This window comes from Camelus ferus, chromosome 32 (assembly GCF_009834535.1).
Source record: "Camelus ferus isolate YT-003-E chromosome 32, BCGSAC_Cfer_1.0, whole genome shotgun sequence".
NCBI classification, from domain to species: Eukaryota; Metazoa; Chordata; class Mammalia; order Artiodactyla; family Camelidae; genus Camelus; species Camelus ferus.
The window spans coordinates 10,800,813-10,822,770 of record NC_045727.1 but is presented as its reverse complement, the minus strand read 5'-3'; the positions used below and the strand labels follow the sequence as shown (position 1 = coordinate 10,822,770).

General features: G+C 55.7%; 1 protein-coding gene across 1 annotated transcript in view; it reads right to left on the bottom strand.

Annotated features, from left to right (window-relative positions):
* PI4KA (phosphatidylinositol 4-kinase alpha) overlaps positions 1-21,958 on the bottom strand; it is a 74,832-nt gene that overhangs the window by 40,348 nt on the left and 12,526 nt on the right. Inside the window, exons 2-19 of the mRNA XM_032472105.1 lie at positions 21,350-21,466; positions 20,043-20,136; positions 17,901-17,989; positions 16,076-16,148; positions 15,403-15,662; positions 14,879-14,945; positions 12,536-12,684; positions 11,024-11,089; positions 9,438-9,534; positions 8,576-8,767; positions 8,217-8,317; positions 7,480-7,609; positions 6,596-6,728; positions 5,466-5,561; positions 5,023-5,206; positions 4,535-4,638; positions 3,038-3,206; positions 1,540-1,590 (exon numbers count right to left, since the gene is read on the bottom strand). Coding sequence (XP_032327996.1) covers positions 1,540-1,590; positions 3,038-3,206; positions 4,535-4,638; positions 5,023-5,206; positions 5,466-5,561; positions 6,596-6,728; positions 7,480-7,609; positions 8,217-8,317; positions 8,576-8,767; positions 9,438-9,534; positions 11,024-11,089; positions 12,536-12,684; positions 14,879-14,945; positions 15,403-15,662; positions 16,076-16,148; positions 17,901-17,989; positions 20,043-20,136; positions 21,350-21,466 — 2,172 coding nt within the window. The remainder of the gene's footprint in view (positions 1-1,539; positions 1,591-3,037; positions 3,207-4,534; positions 4,639-5,022; positions 5,207-5,465; positions 5,562-6,595; positions 6,729-7,479; positions 7,610-8,216; positions 8,318-8,575; positions 8,768-9,437; positions 9,535-11,023; positions 11,090-12,535; positions 12,685-14,878; positions 14,946-15,402; positions 15,663-16,075; positions 16,149-17,900; positions 17,990-20,042; positions 20,137-21,349; positions 21,467-21,958) is intronic.

The window sequence follows — 21,958 nt, the reverse complement described above, 5'->3', positions numbered from 1 at the left end:
AGCAGTTGGTCCCTTCCAGGAGGTCCGAGAAGGATGGGACGGAACCCATGATCTCTGCTCTCGGTTGGGCAACAGGGTCAAATGTTTGCTTCCTCCCCCCACGACTTAACCATTAACTTTTGCTGACATGACACACTCACCCCGTTCTGTAAAAAAGGTCGCCGCGGGGGGGGGGGGGGGAACACCGTGTTTTAAGTACCTTCCGGCCTATTGCTGCTAACAATGCCCCTGCCCCACCCAGCTGGCGTCTCAGGGTCACCCCCACTTTTCCAAAAGCTTTGCCGGTGGAGCAGGTGTGGAGAGGCTCAACCCACCCCGTGACCCTAAAACCCAAGTTCAAAGATACTGAAACTCACGACCTTGAGTGCCCCTCAAGTATGCTCCCATCTCCCAGAACCTGCTCTCTGTGGAGCCCGCCCCGGGCTGAGGATTCTGTGCCCCACACCCTTCCTCCAGGCCAACACAGGGTCTGCGTGCGACAGCGCATCTCAAGCCCACTGTGCAAGAACCAACATCAACCGTGACATGGAAACATCTGCGTGTTTATAAATCACCCAGCAGGGTGTTGACAAGAACCCTCAGAGTCCCAGGAGCCCTCAGACTCTCCAAGGACTGTGGGGGCCCTTACCACAGGGGCAAGGTGGGGGGCTCCCAGGGAAGCGTGGGGGGCACGTGGCAGGCCCACCCCCATACACACTCAGGAAGAGGACGCTGTCCGACGCCTGGTCAGGGTCAGGCACTCCCAGGGGCGGGCAGGCCAGAGGTGGAACACTCCCCCGACATAGCACACAACGTCTCAATGAGGAGCCAGTCAGCTACCTCTTTCCCCTGGCCTCGGCCGGCTATACCAGGGCCCCATCAGTGCCCAGATTCAGGTGATGAATGCCCACCAGAGTGGGTGCCAAAACCACTGCTGGGACAGGAGAGGGCTCTCCATCCACCTGCCCGGCCTCCCCGCCCCTGGGTCAACCTGCGGCCTGGGGATCAGCTGCTCTAAAGCTCTACGTGTGGGACACACGAAAGTGTTTGGGAAGCCGACGAGGTGGGCACTGGAGGCTCAACCAGAAGGCAAGTTAAGTGGATGTTTGAGGATCGTGGAAGAAAACTAAACATGACACGGCCTGGCTCAGGACTGGCAGCCGGGGACGCCAAGCCAGGGAGAAGTGACAGGCAGCCCCGGGAGGAGAGGCACAGGCCGAGACAGGACAAGATGGAGACAGGCTCTCGGCCACCAAGGCGGGGTGCAGGGAGGGGAGGGATGCGGTGCCACCCGGCCCGAGTCAGAGGCCCCAGGGTGGGCGGGAGGAGCATGGTGAGCCCGAGTCCGACCACGAACCTGGGAGCCACGCCCAAGGGACGTGAAGCCCCGGTCAGCCGGCCGAGGGGGTTGGGCCAGGCACGGAGGACACAGGAAGGCACGAGGTGGCGGGGCCACAGCAGGCACAGGCCCACTGGACAGTCCCGTAGCCGGGTCCCCATGGCCTGCTGATAACACCGGGCAGTGCCCTGGGCTCCGACACGCTGACCGGAGACACTCACCACAGCGATCACCGGGATGAGGACACCCAGGTTCCCCGCGCTGCTGGAGGCCTGGAAGAGAGCAGGACAGGGTCACCGGCGGGCGTGTGCGTCCGCACGAGAAGGCCGCCTGGCGCAGTTACGAGAACTGGACGCCTTCCTCTGAAAGAAACGACGAGTCGGGTGTGTAGCGGCAGGGAGAGAACGCCCAGCAGCAGGTGACGGCACAGACCCGGCACCTCTGCGTGGACGCCGCACAGCGTCTCCTGGGAAGGCGCCCACCGCCGGCGGTAAGCGGAAGAAGACGGCCTGAGCGTCCGCTCCCACACAGAACCCACCACGCGAAACAGAGACGTTTACGCTAAACGTCTAGGAGGAAGTCTGCAAAGATGTTAACGATGATCATACCTGAGGGGAGCGATTTGGGTGCTTTTCACTTAATCATTTATACGTTTCCGTACCTTTCCTACAACATACACAGATTCTTTCCAAGTTCAGGAAAATCTGATGGCTACTTAAAAATCGCTAAGTAAACCGTAGTCCAGACACACAGATGTGGCCACGCGGGGCTGAGACGGGATGGGAGGTACAGAGAGTGGCAGAGGGAGTGGCCCTGGGGCCCAGAGGTGTCCTTGCCACAGCTCCTGGGACCCTCAGACGGATACAGCCTCTGCTTCCTTTGGCGCTAAGAGCCCTCTCCTGAGGCTGGAGCCCCTTATCCACTGTGCCAGGAAGGCCAGACTGTGAGAAGCCAGTCGCCCAGAAGGCGGTAAGGGCTGGCAGACCAGGGCTGAAGTGGGGCCAAGGGTCTTCGGGCCCTGCCTGCACCAGCCACACCCTCGCCACGGAGTCCTCCATGCTGATGGTTCCACCTTACATGTCACCTCCCCAGAGGCCTCTGGACCACCGGATGCCCCTTGCCACACTGCCCTGTTCTATGCCCACTGCCCCCTCCCACCGAGTCTGCAGGGGCTGCGCCTTGTCTCTGGTCACCTCCCTGAGCTTTTGTTCTTGGCCCTGGAGGAAGACTGTGGAAGCTGGGGTCAGGGCCGGGGCAGGTCCGACCACCACCTGCTTGTTTATTCCCAGGCAGAGCTGAGCAGGCCCACAGAGACCCTGGTGTTCATGTAGTAGGGAAGCTGCAAGTCTGGGGTGGGGGAGTGTGAGGGGAAGACAGGAAGGAGGCAGAGACATGGACCCACACGACATGTCCAAGGGGAGGCGATGGGGTGAGGCTGAACCTGCCTCAACCTCCCCAATCTATCCCTTTGGAGTTCAAGACCTGACATTCTGTCTGTCCCCGTGGATACGTCTCTCTTGGATGGCCAGAGATGAGGCCCCTCTCCTGCTGTCAATATGCTGTGATGACAGCCGCGCCACCCACTCCCCCAGCTTCGTGATAGCCACACAGGGAGGGGCCTGGCGGAGGTGGCCGGTAAGGTCTGATGGGGAAGCCGCCCCCTCCCCTGACCCCGCCAGCACGCTGGGAAGGAACCAGGAGGCGTGGAGACAGCCCTACCTTCAGGGCAGGCCCCTTCTCACTGGCCCGCTCGCTGGCCCGCTTGCCCTCCAGCCCCAGCTGCACAAATAGCTCCAGCAGGTTCATGAGCAGCTCGTCCACCAGGTGCTCATCCTGGATGTTGGCTGCGATGTTGGCCAGGGCGTTGATCACCGCCAACGAGCAGTGCCTGTGGGAGAGAAGGGACGCGGCCACAGCGCGGGGCCTCTCTGCCTCCCCGGGCCCAGGAGCTGTGAACAAACACACCCCTGAGACGAGCTGGCGGCCAGGGGCTGCACAGCTTACAGGAGCCTGCATGCAAGGACTGGGAAGGTCTCAGGACTTTTCCTTCCAAGGGCCCAGAACAACCAGGGCTGAGGACAGACGTGCTGGCTTCCAGGGGACTCTGGTCCCTCCCACAATAGTCACGCTTGGTCTTTACCACCCCACTTCTGCCTAACACCCCACTTCCTCCCCTGGGGGCCGAGGCTAGGGTCAGCTCATGTCACACATGCAGGGAGCGCTCAGGGGTCTTGCTGCCCCAAGTACACCTGAATAGAAGCTGACGCCACGAACCCACAGGGCGGCCGGGCTCCAGGCTCCGGGGCCATTGGACCCCGCACTGAGCAGCTCAGGTCTTTAAGCCCCAGTTTCTTCTTGCATCAAATAATGGTAACAATTTCCTCCCAGTGAGGTGTGGGAGGAACCGAACACTCCCCATGAAGCACTGAGCACATTGGTCCCAGAAATCACAGCACCCTTCCCAAAAACCCCAGAGGGAAGGGCACACACATAGCAGGGTGCCTCCCCCAGCGGGAGGGGACAAGTCATCCTGGGGGCAACGCCAGAAATGGCCTCGAGGCAGGAGAGTCCCCTGGATGGAGTGCTCAGGAGAGGAGAGAGACAGTCCTGCCTGCCCATCCCATCCGCCTGACTTCACTCCCATCCCTCCCGTTCCCCGGATCTGCCCAGTCCTAGGGGAGCTCCAAACACAGAGTGTGTCCTGGTCCCAGGGCCTCCCCGGGGAGGGCGAGGATCACACAGGAAGCAAGACTGACATGAACACCGACCACTGGAGACTGTAACCACCTCCTCCCCTTGACCCCCTGACCTGTCTCTGAATCCATCCCAGGGAGAGCATCAGAGACCTCACAGACACGCAGCACCGAGCAGCAGAAAAACCGGACAACTACCTAACATGCAAGCAAGCGCTGGTCAGAAAGACCACAGCGCTGCCCCCGACAGACACACACAGACACCCAAGGAGATCTGCAGACGTGTTGGGGGGGGCTAGTCTGTAAGAAAGTGTCACCGTGGGCGCTGGGCCCGTGGGACGGTGCCAGTGGGGGCGGCCGCGGGGAGGTGCTCACTCCCTCCCAGGGTGCGGATTTCTAGCACGTAGTACTTTTGCAAGAAGAGACGTTTATTTAAAAGACAACTCCCCAAATGTGACATTTTCACAAGGAGTTCGACGAGACGGTCAGGACGTACAACGATGGTGAGTTTGGGAAGAACTACCTGTAGCCATGGTCTTTGTAGTCTTTGGTGGCTGAGTACACAACGGAGCTGGCCTTCACGCTGATCTGCTGGAAGAGGTTCCACACCTCCTGGTAGATGTATTGCTGTGGGAGAGTGAGGGACACAGTCAGCACAGCACCCAGTGGGGACGCTCCCGGAACCACGGACCACAAGGGCCAGAAGAGCATCAAGGCCGCCCCTTCCTAAGGCTTCAGACAAACCTCAACTTCAGCACCAACTCAGAAACAGTTTGGATTTCAATTCCTTTAACATCAGTGAGAAACCAGTTTAAACCTCCTTCCCCCGAACACTCTCAGAAACATTTGCCTTCATCTGGAAAAAACCTCAGCAGCGCTCAGCGCTGAGCCAGCTGGGAGCACGTCACTCACGTGCAGGGAGCACCTCACTGAAGTGCAGGACAAGTTTAATCTGTATTTTCACGCCCTTGGTGGTCAGAGGGGCTGAAGAGGGCCCGCCCGCCTCCTTACGTTCCCAGTGATGACCAGACAGCCCAGCTGGTCGATGATGAGCACGTCCAGGGGCGAGGGGGGCTGGCAGAATTTCTGCTGCAGGATCTGCAGAATGGGCTCCATGACCTTTGGGGTGTCCCTCAAGGCCACAGCGATGTGTCCCAGGGCACGGATGGTGTGGTCGGGAATCAGGTGAGCGTCCCTAGGGAGGGAAGAACAGAGCTCAGCACACAGAGGTAGGGACCCGGACCCCAGCACCACCAGTCTCTCGAGGAAACGTCCTCTGACCACCGGCAGAAACACAAAGTCCCCGGCACCACGTGGGAAGGCAGAGGTCTCTACTCCCAGGTGGTGTCTCGGGCACGTTCCAAGGTGGGCTTCGCCAGACCTGCACATGTCCCCATGAGCCTGCGCAGAGCAGGCGGCCCCTCGGGGCCAGGGTGGGGTGGGGCGGGACGCACTTGTCGCTCTCCTGGGAGATGTAGAGCCGGTTGGAGAGGCTGGCCAGGAAGGCCTCCACGATGACCGCGTCCACTGTCAAGCCGGCCTTCAGGCACCTGAGCAGGGAGAAAGCCACACAGCACCCAGCATCAGAACCACCAGGTGAGCCTTTGGTGTTGGCCTGTGCTATAGTCTTCCGGTCTCGGGGGGACAAGGTTTAAAGAACTGCCAGGTACTCTTTGCCCAGAAATGGGAAAGGACGTCGTCACACAGGATGAACGCAGAAGACTGCCGCAGACCCACCCACCCAATAAGCATCTCATTGGGAAACAGGAGCTTCGTTACCTTGCCCAAAACATTCTCCTTCAGAACATCATACTCATCCTAACACCAAATTTAAATTCCCGGTTCCTGAACAAAAGTCACAGTAACTGATTTACAAGACTGAGGGTCCCAAGGGGGCTGAGGGAATATTAAAATTACTATTGAGATTTCAGTAGTACAGAGAAATGCTCATGTTCTAGAGAAAAAGGGAGACTTAAAAGCCCCAAAGTACATCAACCTTTACAGGTGTCTCCACTCCCCACATGCCTGGCTTCCGGGCCACAAGGTCAGAGAAGAGAATGACAAAGAGGGGCCAGGTATGTCCCACTGTGGCCCCCAGAGCACAGAGCCAGGACAGAGAAAGAGAGAGACGCTCCTTGAAATCAGAATGTATTTAGTTTCCGAGTTTGCAGAGCAACGGTTCACACAGCAGAAGCCTGCGCAGAAGGGACACGGGCCTGGAAAACCGCTCATTTACACCAGAAATTACACAGAAATAAAAGAAGATAAAACATGACAACGCATCATTACTCTGGTGAGGGAATAACAGACAATTCTTTACTTTCTACTATTTTATACATCACAGGTTTTTTCTAGTTTTTATCGTGTTTATGATAAGGAAAAGCAGGACGCTTTATTTTTTTAAGTATGTGATAATTCTTCTTTTCAGATCAAGCATAGAGTTAGAATAATCAGAAAGAAGCCTTGCTGAATCAAGGTCTCTGACTCTGTCTGAAGCCCCTAACCCCTTCCTCTCTCCCTCCCCTCCTCCCCCTCCCTCCCCTCCCCCACCCTCCCCTCCTCTCTCCCTCCCCCTCCTCCACACCTGCAGATGTTGTCGATGGCCACATCCCGCAGCTGCTCGTACATGGAAGGCTGGCTCTTCTTTCCTGACATGACATTCAGGGTCGACTCAGAATGTTCATTTGTGACACTGATTTTTATATCATTCCCAGCAACTGAATGGAAAAATTCAAATATGTGTCTGGTTAAGTCTACACTTTCCACACCCTTGTCCGAAACTCAAAACCAAAACAACATGATCATTTTCAGCTATAAAAGCAATCACTCCAAAAAGATTTCACCAGGCATTTCAGAACACAAGGTGTCTGAGGACAGAAAGAAGGAAACAAATGTATAAACCAAAAGGAAGGTCACCTTGGTCACAAGGTGACGAACATGTAAAACAGCAACCCTTCAAGGAATGGTTCAGGAGTCAGGACGCCCAGGCACTCAGGCAAGGCCCCGGCCCTGAGAGCATGCAGCTAACGTGCAAGAAGCTGGGAAGCCTGGGGGCCTCAGAGGCAGACCCTCCTCACTTGGAGTCTGGGTCTCTGCACCTGACGGGAGAGGCTAAAATGCCCACCTTGGTGGGACTACAGGCAGTGAGGTGGGTCTACACTAGCACCCGGGCCCACAGCAAGTGTTTTAATCAACGTCAGTCATTGCAGGTCACCAGACGTGCTCACGGCCGCATCCTCACCTGGAATCAGGTAAGGACACCCTCATGGGGTGGGGTTGGACAGTCAGGGTGCGGGGAGAGCTCCCCAGGGACAGGAAGTACCAAAAAGGGAGGAGGGGAGCAGGGCCTTGAGTGGTGGCGGGAGCACACACCAGGACAGCGGAGAGAGGAAGGCCTGGCGCCCCGAGGGGCTCGTGCAGGGAAAGCTGGGGAAACAGCAGGCAGGACGAGCCCAGGACAGGTGTTACCTGTGTGGTACTGACTGTGGCACTTGTACAGCTTCACCAGCACAGGGGATGGGACCACCAGGAAGTCGCGCAGAGACGGTGTCACGGAGTGCACCACCACCGGGAACCTCTCGCATAGGCGGCCCAGACCCTGCAATGCACAGCGGAGCCGTCAGGCAGCCTCAGGGGAGGCGCCCACTGGAGATGTCCAGGAGCAAAGCTCCCAGGGCCACCTGGCCACGGGGCAAAAAGACAGGAAAGAGGTGGTCGGGACTCTCCCACCCAAAGGGGAGGGTCACTGTTTAAGTGCGCCCCTTTTTTTTGCTTCCAAAAGAAACGGGCTCAAAACACAATTTTTTTGGGGGGGAGAGTAATTGGGTTTTTATTTATTTACCTTTAACGGAGGCATTGGGGATTGAACCCGGGACTTTGTGCATGCTAGGCATGCACGCTACCACTGAGCTGTACCCTCCCCCAAAACACGATTTTTAGACAAGGGTGGGTGTGGAGTCTCTGGGTCATGACAAGGTCTTGGCAGAGCTGACACCAGAGATGACACGTCCACAGCCGTGGGGACACCCGGCAGACAAGGGGCAGGGTCCACAAACCAGGACCCAGCCATACGTGAAGCCCCCTGAGAGAAAGCCGGTTGGCTGTCAATAGTGGCTCTCATCAACTTCCGAGAGACAGCAGCTCAGACCCGCTGCTGGTGCCAACCACAGCCCAGACGACAAGAGCACCCAGGTCCCAAGACTGACCTGCAGGCAGCAGATGAGCAGGGGCAAGTGCGCGATGATGACTTTGCTGGACGTCTTGGATTGCAGCTTCTCAGACAGCCTGGCACACAGGTTTTCTGCGCCTGAGTCAGAACCAGAGGAGGGTGTGAATCTTTAAAAAGGCCAGCAGCCACGAGACTTGCTCAACGACATCACTAAACCCTGGGGACTGACTTTCCACGGGAACATGGCAGTGCAGGCGTTGCCAGCTGGACCCGCATCCGGTCGTCTCCTGCTGCTGTGACGACACCGTCCCACAGGTGGCTTTCCCCACTGCCGCCCGAGCCCCAACCCCCGAGTCCTGCGCACAGCCCTCCTCTCTGCCCGAGCTCCCCGCTCACCCTGCTCATCCTTCACGGCCCACACCATCAGGTCCACACAGGCCGCGCTCGCCTGGCAGCGCAGCTTCAGGGGGCTCAGCTCGCTGTGGGTCCGGTCTGCATCGTGCAGAATCTTCTGGAGCTCCCCCTGGCTGGTGTTGAACTGCTCCAGCACAAAGTCATGGACCTCCTTCACAAAGGAGGTGGGGAGGTCTGTGGGGAGGCCAGAGCCAGGCTGGGAACGGCTGACGCCAGGAAGAGGGCATCCGCTGCTGGCAAACCTGCCTCTGAGAAGGCCCACTGGGAAGAGCGGGGATGGGCCTGCATGGCTGGCCCCCTGTACATGTGGCCCCAGCACACGTGTGGCCCATTGCACTGTATAGGGTGTGTCTGCATGGGAACAGTCCATTTAGCAAGAAATACCCCTGTGATATTCTCTACAAAGGGGGTCGGTGATCAGACAAAGGGCAAAGCCGGAGGCACCCGAGGAAGAGGACCTCCCCCACGGCAGTGCCCAGTGCTCATAGCCTTTTCAAGCTCTCGTCCTCGGGGCCTGGACAGCTCAGGAGCGCCTGAGCCGTGACCAGCCGGGGAAAATTGCAAGTGCCTCGTTTCCTCATTTTCAATGTTTTAAGATGTCTCAGATAGATACGTGGAACTGTATTCGTGACAAGCTGATCAATACAAGACAACATGTCCACTTTAGAAAACTTCTGAGGAAACACACCCACCAAAGAGGCCCACTGGCAGGAGTAGAGCTGCAGGCAGGGCCACAGGCAGGGTCCTCTATTACTGCTTTTCCCAGGACCGGGCCATGTCACCCGTAGTGCTAGGAAGCGGCAGCAGGGAAGCCCGAGGTTGTGCGGGCCGGCCCTGTCCTCACCTTTCATGTAGTGCAGGGTGTCCCGCAGCATCTTGAACATGGCCACATAGAGGGGGTCGCTGAACGTGCTGTAGTAGAGGTCGGCGCTGGGGTTGACCTGCAGACAGAGGCTCATGACCCCAAAGAACCGTCCCAGCAGGGGAACCGTCCACCTGTGTGATCACTCTGCTCCTGATGCAACAGCAGGACACAGGCACTCACGCTGCCCAGACACCTGCAGGGGGGGGGCCCCAGGGGCGCCTAAAGTAAGGACCACCTGCTCCTGCTGAAAGCCCACCCCCTCTGGCCGTCCTTGAACAGGGGGCATGAGGAGTGGGGAGGTGGAGGAGGGGTCCAGGTGCACAGCCCGGCTCCATCACCCATGAGCAGAGTGCTGCAGCTCCCACGCCACACATCTTGCCCCACTGCAGCGTCTGGCATGGGATAAGCACGCAGTGATAGCCAGTGACAGCCAATGACGGTAGTACCACTGCAGTGAGTCTAGGATTTCAAGCTCTTTTTTTTTTAATATACAAAACCATTTCTTCAAATGGAAATTTATACTAAAATCCAAATTATAAAACAAAAACCTGAGAAACTGCTCTGTTCAGTTCCGTAGGGAGAAGGGTCACAGAGCCCACATCCCCAGCCCCACCTCCACCTGGAAGACAAGCCCTGAAAGAGGAGACAAGAGAGCCTCAACTCTGGAAGCAGGCTGACTCCTCATCCCAGATGGAGTGTGGGCCGGCTCCCCACCCTGGGTCCTGGTCTGCCCTGGGCCAACGACCCCGCACCCATGACGGACACCAAGGGCCCCTGAGAGTACACAGCGAGAGCTCAGGCCCTCAGCAGGACAATGCCCTGCAGACGAGCCAGGAAGTGCGCGACACTGAGACCAAGCCCCCGCAGGGCAGACGCTGGCACATGCACCCAACGCCCGCAGACAGCCGGACAGCGCAGGGCGAGATGCAGCCGCAGCTCAGGAGGGGCTCCAGTGGTCCCTCCCTGCTTCGTAACTGAGCCCAGGGGTAACAGGTGCTGTGTGTCTTATAATCCTAATGAGGAACCTGGGCCCAGCACTCGGCCACAGCAACCTTTGGAAGGGGACAGCCCAAACATTCCTGGGACTTTCAGACCTCTCAGCACTGACACTCAATGATTTTATAAATAACGCAGTTGGGCCTTGGTTGCAATCATGCTAAAGACGGCCGCTGCCTAGTATGTGCCCCTCACACTCCTAAGTCAGGGACTGCCTGAGCCTGGAAGACGGAGGGTGTGTGCCAAGCCTCAGCAGTGGCTCTGGGAGCGCCTCGGGGGCAAGGACGAGGAAGGAGCTTGGATGCAGAGCCACGGGCCTGGATAGGAGCTGGCTCTGCACTGGCCGTGGGCTGTGAGCACGTGTCAGACCCCCAGACCTGTCCGACCACTGCTCGGAGGCCCCAGGAGGGGACGCAGGTAACACAAGCCCTCAGGGGCAGGTGTGCTGTCATCACTGGACCAGGGAGCCTGGGCCAAGGCCCCAGGGCCATCCTTCCACTCGCCCCTAGTCTCACCCATGCAGGTGTGCCCGGCAGGTGACCCCAGCATGACACCCTCAGAGGACATACCTCTGTCACGCTGGCGACAACTGCGTCCAAGGATTTGAGAACGGGCTCCTCAACGATCTTCTTCACCTGAGGGGAAGTCAGACCCCATGAGTGCCTGACAGATGGCAAGATGGGGCCCAGCTCCTGAGGAACACAGCACGCTGACGCATAAACCACATCACAGGCTGGAGGAGAAAACGTGAGGGAAAGAGGCCAGCAACACACACATAAACACATACACACACCACACACACACACACGTGGCTGCAGCTCCGGTGGACACACCGCCCCGCATTCCGCCATCCCTGCAATTTCTCACCTTATCCCAGACAAGAATGAAAACAAAAAGAGCCTCAAATCCTGGGATGCAGGTTTCCATTTCCAGGAAGAGGAAGCATCCGGACTCCAGACGTCACTGACTGTGTGCCCAAACCCCTCCCAGCTGGTCCTCAGCACCGACACCCCCCGCCCCCGCCCCCGCCCGGGGCACACTCAAACCACAGGGCACACCTGAACTTTCTCACAGACGCCTTTCTTCCCAGCTGCTCCCTGTACCAGCACTCAGGACAGGGTTGCACTGTTCTATCCATGGCAGGACCACCTGACACTGCTGCCCCCACCCCCATTATAGTGCTGCAAGAAGCTCAGTTTCAAAATGTATAGATCATGATAAACCACATGCCAGAAGAAGAAATTGAAAAACGGCTGAGAAAAAAAAATCTAATCTTCAGAAGTTAAAATATACTGGGGAAAAAAATTCCCTTAAAGGACCCAAAACACTGAGCCTTCTGTGGGGATGTCTGAGCCGGGACCCTGCCAGGACACTGAAGGTGGGGGCAGTTTCAGGGCACTTCTAGAACATCCACGGCCACCAAGCAGTTCACGGCAGCTGCACCCTGTGGGGGGATGCCACGACGTGTCCTTGCACCTTCACCCAAAGCCGCACAGAGCGACTTCTGCCCTGGCCCCTCGCAGGCAGAGGGCTGCTCCTCCAGTACAAGCCTCCCCCCCGGCCTTCCCCGTCTCTCTTCCACCTTCAGAGTCCATCCAACCCCCTGAAGCCCCCGTGTGGCATCCCAGCTCAATCACAGCCACTTGAGAGTCAGGGCCACAGGCCTGTCCACTCAGACTCGGACAATCGGGTCTCTGACATGACCTCAGAGGTCAGGCAAAGGTATCCAAGTATGAAAAGTCCACTTTGTATTCATCTAAACAGGGCAGCCCCTGAGTGGGTGTCAGATGCAAGAGAAATGGGGCTTGGGGTCAGATTCCTGGGCTGAGCCTGGGCCCTGCCCTCCACCCACTGTGGACTCAGACGGACCTCTTCCCCTCAGGTGTGGAGATGCGTGGCCACCTCTCCCACACGGCTGCTGCAAGGACAAAATGAGAGCGTCCCCTTCCTTCCTTCTTCAACCTGCAACCTTACGACTACTAAGCTGTGCTCTGCAATGCCCAGACGCCCAGCTTCCCTTTAAATCACAGCAGTCCTGCTGGATACACGCATGTCCACTCACCCGCCAGCACTCCGCTTACCAGGTTTAAGAGCTCCCGGAGCAACTCCAGGGGGACGGTGAACTCCTTACAGGTGACGCCGCTGAAGAGAGGAGACACGGAGAAGCTGGAGCTGACAGTGGAGAAGTAGTACTCGGGCTCTGGGGCGCCCCCATCGGGCAAGCAGGAGGCTGCCGGGAGGAAGGCCAGGCGGTCAGCCCTGGGCACACGGGACAGGGCGCTCCCAATACACCCACACATTCAGCTCTTGCTGATACTCCAAGTCCGTTCTGTGATCAGCAAGCAAAGGCTGGACTGCAGACCCTCAGGGAGGGGAGCCTATCACTCGGGTGGTTGGGGAAAAGCTGGAGAGAATCATTCCTAGGATTTTCAACCCAAACAGGATAAATTTAACAAATGAGAAGAGTAAGAAAAAAAAGAATGACACCTTTTTAGAAACAGAGATGTGAAAGTCTGAGGCCACTTATAACAGAGGGGAGGGGGCGGTAACACCAGGAGGGGCAGAGGTGCTGGAAGCCCACCCAGTGAGGAGGGAGGGTGACGAGGCTGGTTCACAGGGAGCGGCGGGGAGGGTGCATGCGTGTGAACCCACAGGTACCACACGCATTCACTCCTATGGGTTCACACGCATTCACTCCACCGTACGGACACATGTAACTGGCTAATTCCACTCAGCACCAAGTCCAGGTTCGTCCACATTGCCATAGACAGTAGGCTCTCCCTTTTTCAGGCTGAGCACTATTCCTGGAGGGCATATGCTGAATGCAGCAAGCCAGTCACAGAAATTAAAAGCTGCATGAACTCACTTATACACGGAATCTAAAGAAGTCAAAGGCGGGGCACAGGTTGGGGGGATGGGCCAGGGGCCAGGGCGGTGTCATCACGAGGTGGGTGGCGGGGTCAGGGGATGGGGAGGTGCCGTCACAGGGCATACAGCAGCGGTTCTGAAGGCTGAGTCCAGACAGCTGGTTACAACCTGACGACCATGTTAATTACACCCCCACTAGACACTGAAAACACGCTGAGATTTCAGGTGCTCCAACCACACACACCCCAGTACCCACAGGAGGAGGAGGACAGGTTAACGGCGTGACTGGAGCAATCACCTCACCACGCACACATGCACCAAACATCACGCTGTCAGTCACAGAGCACGTCTGTGGTCAGCGGGCATCTCCTGGACAGTCACCCTGAAACGAGGACGAAGCCCCACGTGTGGTGGGCGCTGATGGGGGCAAAAGGCAGCAACTGCAGGGACCACAGATCTAAGATTTGGGGTTTACGCAGGGTTTGCCACTGAAAATTTCTGAGCAGGAGATGATCAGATCTGTGCTTTTAAAAAATCATTCCTAAAACTAGATTCATGCAGTGCTGTGGAGGGACTGGAAGGAGCAAAGGGCAAGTAAGGAAAGTTGGGGGTGGGAGGCGCGTGGGTTGAGGGGAGGCTCAGCCCGCACAGTGCACTGACCCTGGGTACGCACCATAAGTGCAGGCGCAGAGGTGCCGCCACCAGAGAGAGTGAGCCCTCCAGGACACGGCTCAGCTCCTGGGTGCCCCTGGGGCGGGGACGGGGTATGAGGCCTGGAGTAACACACTGGGATTATGTGGGGGTGGACTTAGCCTTGCATTCGAACACACATAGACTGTCACACGGTATGTTCTTGCACAGCCAAGAGGTACTGTACCCAAGCCGTCCACACTGACTTGAGGACAGAGATACCTCTCCTTTGTTTTTTGGGTTTTTTTTGTTTTTTTTAATTCCCTCACATCTTTAAGATCCTCTGGAGAAAGGCTCCCTGAGAATCAGTGTCATCCAGTAACAGAGCAGAGGTCGTTGTGGGGCACGGGATTCTGGCTTCTCTATTCCCCATCACCTAACCCACAACTCACCTCCCTCAAGGAGAAGGTGGGCTATTCTTACACGTGTCAGACACCACACAGGGCTGCCATGTGAATCAAATTCGTAAATTATGGGAAAGTCCTCTGTGACCAGCAAAGCGCTATAAAAGGTATTGCTCACAGTAATGTGACTACTTCATCTACACACTTAGTGACCTTAGAAAAAAGAAACAAGGGAAGTACCCTTCGTTAGACTCTCCACCTGAAAACCAATGCTTTCCCAGGTTCACACGCTAAAACTGGCATCCTGCAGGTAATTTCCTGCGCTTTTCTCTAAGTTTGAAATATTTTTAGGTTAAGAAGTTTAAACAAAAATAGAAAAGAAATGTTTTCTAAAAGCTTGACCCTCGATGCAGGACAAAAGAGAGCCTGTGAGCGTCCTCATGCACAGGACGTCCCAGAAACTGGATGGGTGGGCTGGCAGGTGAGCGCAAGGTCAGGTTCCCAGCAGAAAGGGAAGCCCACCTTCGAAGTAGTGCAAGGCGGATCCTCCAGGGGAGCTGGGAGGGGGTGCCCCTCGCTCAGGGCTGACCTGAAACACACAACCACACAGGCAGGTCAGACTGCCTCAGACAAGGCTCTCTCTGCCCCACCTCCTCCCTGAAGCCCACCACACTCTGGGTTCTCCACTACGCTCCAGAACGTCAAGTTCTCCATGTCTGGCAGCATATCCTACACTTGACTACTGGGTTTCTGTGTGTCTGTCTTTGTCCACAAGTCAGTTTCATTTCCCACTGGCACTAACCGTCTCTTGCTCAGAACAGGGCCAGCACCTGGCAGCTCGGAGAAATGTGTCATGCCCGGGAGGAGTGGGGGAAATCACTTATAAATCTCAAAAAGGACAAGGCGAGCCTCTGCACTAAGGAGCATGCTCTGAGAACTTTCACGTTTCCTAAGTTTCCCTGGAGTACACGGCAGGCCTGGGCTTTCCTCGGCCCAGGCATCAGACAAGCCCCCGCGCCCTGCGCTGCCTGGGAGCCCGGCCCCACCTGGGAGAGGCTGGACACGCTGCTGGTCTTCCTCTTCAGGGCGCCCTCCGGACACACGGTTAGCAGGCTGCTGGGGAGGATGGAGCGGAAGTCATTGAAGGAGCGTCTCCGCACGCCCGCCAGCTCCTCAGGGACCCGCAGGGAACGAGGTGGGGCTCTGGGGAAGAGCCTGGACAGGAGCGACTCCTCCGTGTTGCTGCAACGGCCGAATGCCCGCGAGATCCCTATCAGGCAGGGAACTGCGTACTTGCAGAGGTATTCTGGAAGACAGAGAGGCCGTGACAGACCAGACAGGGACCTGTGACCTCACCCCCAGATCTGAGGGCTAGGCAGGCCCAACCCCAAGCACTGACCCACAGTACTTCCCATCTGTCCTCTGATACACATTCCACTCTTGCCGGAGGTCTTACCCACCTCCAGTCGCTTCCAAGTCACTCACTCAGCAAGTCATGCGCGTCCACAACACACCTATCCCCTCTGGGGGCAACCGGCAGCCCTGTGCTCAGACCCACACCCTGCAGGGAGAGCAGCCCAGCTTTCAGGCAGCAGGTCTGGGCCCACGCCCCACGCAGCAGAGGGAGCCACCCACCGGGCACAGAGTCACAAGGAATAGAAACTGAAGGCTGGGAAAAGCAAGGGAAAGAACGATCACAAAACCGTTCAGAATAATTACCTTTTTCTTGAATCTCCAAGGCCTGGCACATTCCCAAAAGAACATGTAAAACCTGCAGGAGTGCTTCTAAAATCTGGAATAACCAAAGAAACAGGACACAAATTTATCAACAAAGTCAGAAAATCACCACAAAACGACTCAGAACCAGAGGAGCTTCAGATGTTCTCTGTGCAACCTCAGACTTGACACATGACTCCCGTGGGCTGGCCTTGCCGAGGGGCCAGGCAGATGACCTTCCTTCCCACTGTGGCTGGTTCAGAGACCCCTGACCCTCAGGCACTGCTTCCTTCATCTTCTGGAAACAGGGATCGGCCCCCAAGCTCTCTTCACAGCTCAACACCCTGTTTCCTCCACTCCCCGTGGTTTAGTCCTTCAGACACTGACAGCCCCCATGACTTGGCCACAGTCCAGGCATCAGAAACCGCCTCCGACTGTGCTGCTCAGGACAAAATACACCAGTATTCCAGGGATGTGGGGACCCACCCTGAACAGTCTCCACCCTCAGCACAGGTTCTCCACGTCCATGGCATAAGCTTTGCAGCAGCACTTCCTGCCACTGGCCTAACGAGCTCACAGGTAAACAGCACACAGAATATTTCCACCCGCCTGCCTCGGCCGTGCCCCACCCCTGCCACACCGTGTGGCTGGTGTTTTCTGCCTCTAGTGGTCCCTGCAAAAGCCCATGGTGTTAGCTTGAGTTCCATCTGCAGATGAGGTCAGCTGGCTCTCCGGGTCTTCACTCGTGGTCCCGCTGTCCCATGGCTCTGTTTCCCGCAGGCTCGGGCCAGGCCCCCTTGGGGGTCCTTCAGGGGACTCTACAGACCCTCCCAACTGACCTGCCCTCGGCCCCGTCAGCGATTCTGGACGTCAGGAGTGGTGTGGGCCCGGCGCCGAGGAAGAGTGGCTGGACCGAATGCCTCTCTGTTCCCTGGCTTCCAGTCTCTGGGGTCCAGGCAGAGAACCAGGGCTGGCCTGACACGACCTGCTCGCCCCCAAGCTGAAATTCTCACACTTTGTCACTGATGCTGAGGGCACTGTGAGGACTTGAAAAGCGACATTTCTCCCCAGTGTGCTAAAGCACTATCTTTCGCGGCGACCTCTCTCTCTGTTTGGACAGATGTTATTGACAGAAAAGCCCTGTTAACCTTTTAAATAATAACACGTGACACTAACGTATCTAGTTGTCTCTTTAGCCAGCCTCCAAGGAAATAAAGAACCTAAGCTAAGAAGAAACAGTCACAACAGAACTGACAGTTTGACATTAAGGGAAGAGATTTAAAGTTTTAAAACAGAATCAAGAACTCAAAAAGTGTAGCCAGCTGGGGGCATTTAGCATCAGGCCAGAAACCAGGCACGCCCGGGACAGACCTGATGTTAGAAGCGTGTGAGAACTGATTTTCAAAATAATAAATCTGGTTAAGAAAAAGCTTAAATTATGATCCTATTCTTCATTTAAGGGAAGCATGAAATGCATTTAGTAACATTTCCAACAAAACAAACTAAAACTAAAATAACTGTGGAGCACTGAAAAGAATAGTTCCAGCTTTCTAGAAAATCCTCTCCCCAGCAGAGAGGCAGGAAGATGAGCCGTGTCTGCGTGCGCTGCACCTCGTGGGGCAGATGGGGAAGCGGAGTGAGGGGGATGCCAGCGCCCAGTGGGCAAGCTCAGGTCTGTGCGCAGGACGCAAGCCTCTCCTGGGAGTGTTGTTAATGGTGTGAAGAAAGTCAACATAAAAAAATTGAAGTGACTGGGTTGTTTAACTCTCGTCACCGCTTTGGGACCCTGCGATCTCACAGACACGCAGTTGGCTCACCACGCACTGACCTCATCCCGGAGTGAAGGGTCCCTGTGAGCCACGTCAGACAGCAGGGTCACAAGGCAGAAGCTGAAGCTCTCGGCGACAGGAAGGGAGCCTGGAGGCCAAGAGACAGAAGTAGAGTCACAAACCAGATCGGCCACCCCACCAGCTAGGCCCGCACACGGCCCGTCTCGTGAAGGCTGCCCTCTTCCAGAGGGGGGCCCCACGTGTCCGCTGAGACATACCCCCATCTTTCTGCTGAGACATACCCCCACCTTTCTTTTAATCAAATGTTTTGGTTCAAGAAATTTAAATGCTTCTTGAGCCAACTTATAGTTTGAGGTTACGTGGCTTTGCAACATGCTAGATTCCATTTTTTATCCTGATCTGAACAAAAGTGAGAAGTCAATCTCGATGAGAGAGTGAGAGACTCTACATGGAAGCCATGCGTCAAATGCCAACTGCTACCACTTTAAACTGAATTAACATTTCTATTTCCTTCTCTGCTTCCTTTTTACAAGGGAGACAATCCTAAAAGAGCTGCTAGAGGTCTGCTCTATCCCTCCTAGTTTTTTTAGCCCTTCTCTGACTCAGCCTGCCAGCAGGGAGGTTCTCAGGAGCACGGCCTCCGGGTGGAGGGAGCACTTGCACCCAAGAGCAAAAGGGACCCAGCACTCCTACCGTGTGCACCTTCAGAACACAGAATGCTGCTGGGTGTGTCCAATCACCACTAGTATTTAATTCACTTCCAACACTGAATATGCAGTCAAAGACACACACAGAGTAGCAGCAGATGACCGTGCATTTCTACATCCACGCCTGTGATTCTACGGCGCAGCTCCAGGTCCTCCGGGACTGCCTGCTTCCCAGCCCCTGAGTTTCTAATTCAGTAGCTCCAACGTGGGGCTGGGAATCTGCCTCACAACAAGTTCCCAGGGGTGCTGAGGGGCCGGTCCAGGGGTGGCACTACCGCTCTAGAGTGTAAAGGCGTAGGTGGTACTGCCTCAATAAAATAGAGGGGACTGAAGTGTCACCCAACACTGGAAATTTATAGACCTCTAACAGTGTTTAATAATGCTGAAACTTTTATTCTGATGAGTCCATGCATACATAGTAACACTTGTTTTGAAACAAAATTAAATAAGATAGGACCAACATCTTCTAGTATTCCACTTCCCCCCAAATTAGGTAACAACGGTGGACACAGATGTCAGACTTTTTAGTTCTGCTCTATTTAGTCTGTAGTCCTTCAAATTCCAGCATCCACGCATAATTTGGGGTCTGTCATTTTAAGCACAGTAAGTCAGCAGAAATGATGAAAACACAGACAGGCCCAAGTGGGCCATTCATGGGAAAAGCAAACTCTCCAGCAGACTGAGCCCATCTAACAAATTAAGATCGTGCCACCCATGGAAAGGACAAGGGCCTCCTTCGAGGCACCAACCCCCACGTGACAGGAAGGGAGCCTCAGGCCTCAGTCTCATGGGTCATGGACTCTGAGATGTCAGTGGTCTTCCAAGCAGATTGCGGAGTCTTGGGAAACCCATACACAAGATCATCAGCGTTGTAAGTGCTTAGCACAGTGCCTGGTGTACGGTGGACCTACGTGAATACATTCGAAGGGTGGGGAGGAAGGAAGCAAGGAGGGGCGGGCAGAGGAGGGAAGAAGGGAGAAGATGATCTAACCTTCCCTTTGACCTTAGAGAGACCTAAATAAAATACAAGTTAAAAAGTTACACATGAATTTATTCCATTTCTAAAGGTGCAAAGTTCAATGGAAACTCAGGAACATCAATGAAGCCGTGGAACTATTCACAACGAACCTTGCAGTTGAGTCCCAAACACCCAGATCTCCCCCCAGTTTCTGAGCAGCAGCAACACAGCTGGAGAACTGAGCTCACTGCAGGCTGAGCCTCTCCACCCCAGGGCCATACACTGGTTCAGGGACAGCAGGTGACCCAGTTCCGGCCAAGGAGACATGAGCAGAGGTCCCTGCTCAGCCGCGCCGGCCCCACAGGGCTCAGGACCACAGTGAGAGCACAGCCGGGGCAGATCTGGCAGAAGTGCTGCAACTGGGGTGTCAGGGCAGCCGAACCCCAATGCTCACACGCGGTCAACGCACACACGTGCGATTCCCCGCGTTCTGGGAAAACAGTGCGCAAAGTTACCTCTGCCTTTCCGAGCTGTGCTTTCTTCTACCCAATACACTTTCGGGAGACCTTTAAGAAGTCGAAGAAGGTAAGGAACCACAGAGTCTTTGTGCTAAAAAAAAAAAAAAAAGACACTTGATGAAATACATGACTGGTGGCCTTTCAGCACAGACTGAGCCGCCTCACCTTGGAGAAGGGAGCTCGCCCGGTGTCGCACCCTCCCGGCTCCACACGGCGGGCGGGCGGCAGAGGCTGCATAACCAGACGGCAGATGCCTGCCCTCCCGCCGCTGAGTGTCTGGCCGGGCTCCGGCCTCCACGAGAAGGCACTTGCACACTCTCAGGGCTGCCTACTGAGAGGGGTTCAAGTCCCCAGACTCTCAGGACTGGACAGAAGCTCCTGGCCCCGGGCTCCCACACTCGGCAGTGCCCCGTCATCCACGGCCCTGAGCTCTCCCTCCTTTCCCCACGGGTCCTTCCTCACGTCTACTTCTTCTCCCCGCACCCGGCGCTGCTAGGACACTAGGCTCACAGCCAGTGTTAGCCAACAGCAACATGACTGTCATCTCCTTCCAAACCAGCCAGCTGGCACATAAGGCACACCACCCGCCTCTTTCGTGAGATTCCCCACCTAGCTGCTGCTCCAAGAAGGACCAGATGAGCCTGTGCTGAGATGGGGTTGCTACCTGATGCTCGGAAATGCTGAAAAAACCTCGGTAGTTTTGAAAACAGGGCTGAAAATTCTATGACACTACTTTCACTGAAAGGTGGTGTGGAATCCACCTGCCCTGGGCACCGGGCCACCTTGGTGACCTGCTTCTGGTGCACTGGCCACCCTCCGTGGCCGTGGGCTCTAAAACTTAACTTACATCAAACATGGTTTTGAAAAAGCCAGTATTACAAAATTATCTCAAAGAGTACTATCATTTCAGAAGGAAAAGAAATGGTTATTCTGAGTCTGATTAACAAGTGTGTTACCTGAGGTTGAAAATCAAGTCTACTCTGGAAGCCACACAATGACTTCACAAAGCATGGTTAACTAACTCCCTGGCAAAAACAAAGGCAAAAAACAAACCAAAAAACCCCCAAACTTCTAAAAAGTAACACAGTATATTCACACGGTCCAGAGAACACATTGTCCCGAGGAGGGGCCCGGAAAGAAGCCTCATCCCTCCCGCCCCAACCTCTTCTCGCCCACAGCTGAGCACTGGACCAGGTCGTGCGCATTCCTGGGGTGCTGACTGAGGTAAATAAAACAGGCGCACATGTAAACCCTAACCGTGCCCTCCTGCGCCTGAAGAAACTTTCAATCTAGGGAAGTCTTACCTGTAGGTCAGATTCAATGAGGAAAATGCCCAACGCAATCACCGCATCTCTCCGCCTTTCATCTAACTGGAAGACCCCGTGGAAATCCACGGGGCACATACAGAGCAGCTTCTGGACCTATAAATGAGACAAAAAGCCCAAACCCATAGATTAAAAACATAGACACCCCATTCAGAATGCATCAGTACCATAAAAGCCCAGTGAGTCTATACAACCAATGAGTCATTTTTTTTCAATCAAAAGATCATGGAAAGGATGTCTCCAGCCTCTGAAATGAGGGGACTGTGCCCCATGAGGAATCTGGCCCAAGGGCTGCAACGCCGTGTCCATGAAGCCTCCCATCTGCACATTCGTGTCAGGACAGGACAGAGGCTCCACTTCCCAGGGGTGCCTATGAGCAGGTTATGCAAACCCCTTACAGTCACCAGGCCTCTCCCTTAAACACAAAACGCGTGTAGAGCACTTAGGACTGTGCAGAGCACCCAGTCTGTGCTCAAAAAAACACCTACTGTTATCAGACATGCCGTGGTGGCCAGCAGAGGGCAGGCAGGCCAAAGGCAGCAGTTTACTAAGTGATGGAAACACTAGTAAGTGACTGTCATAAAGGAA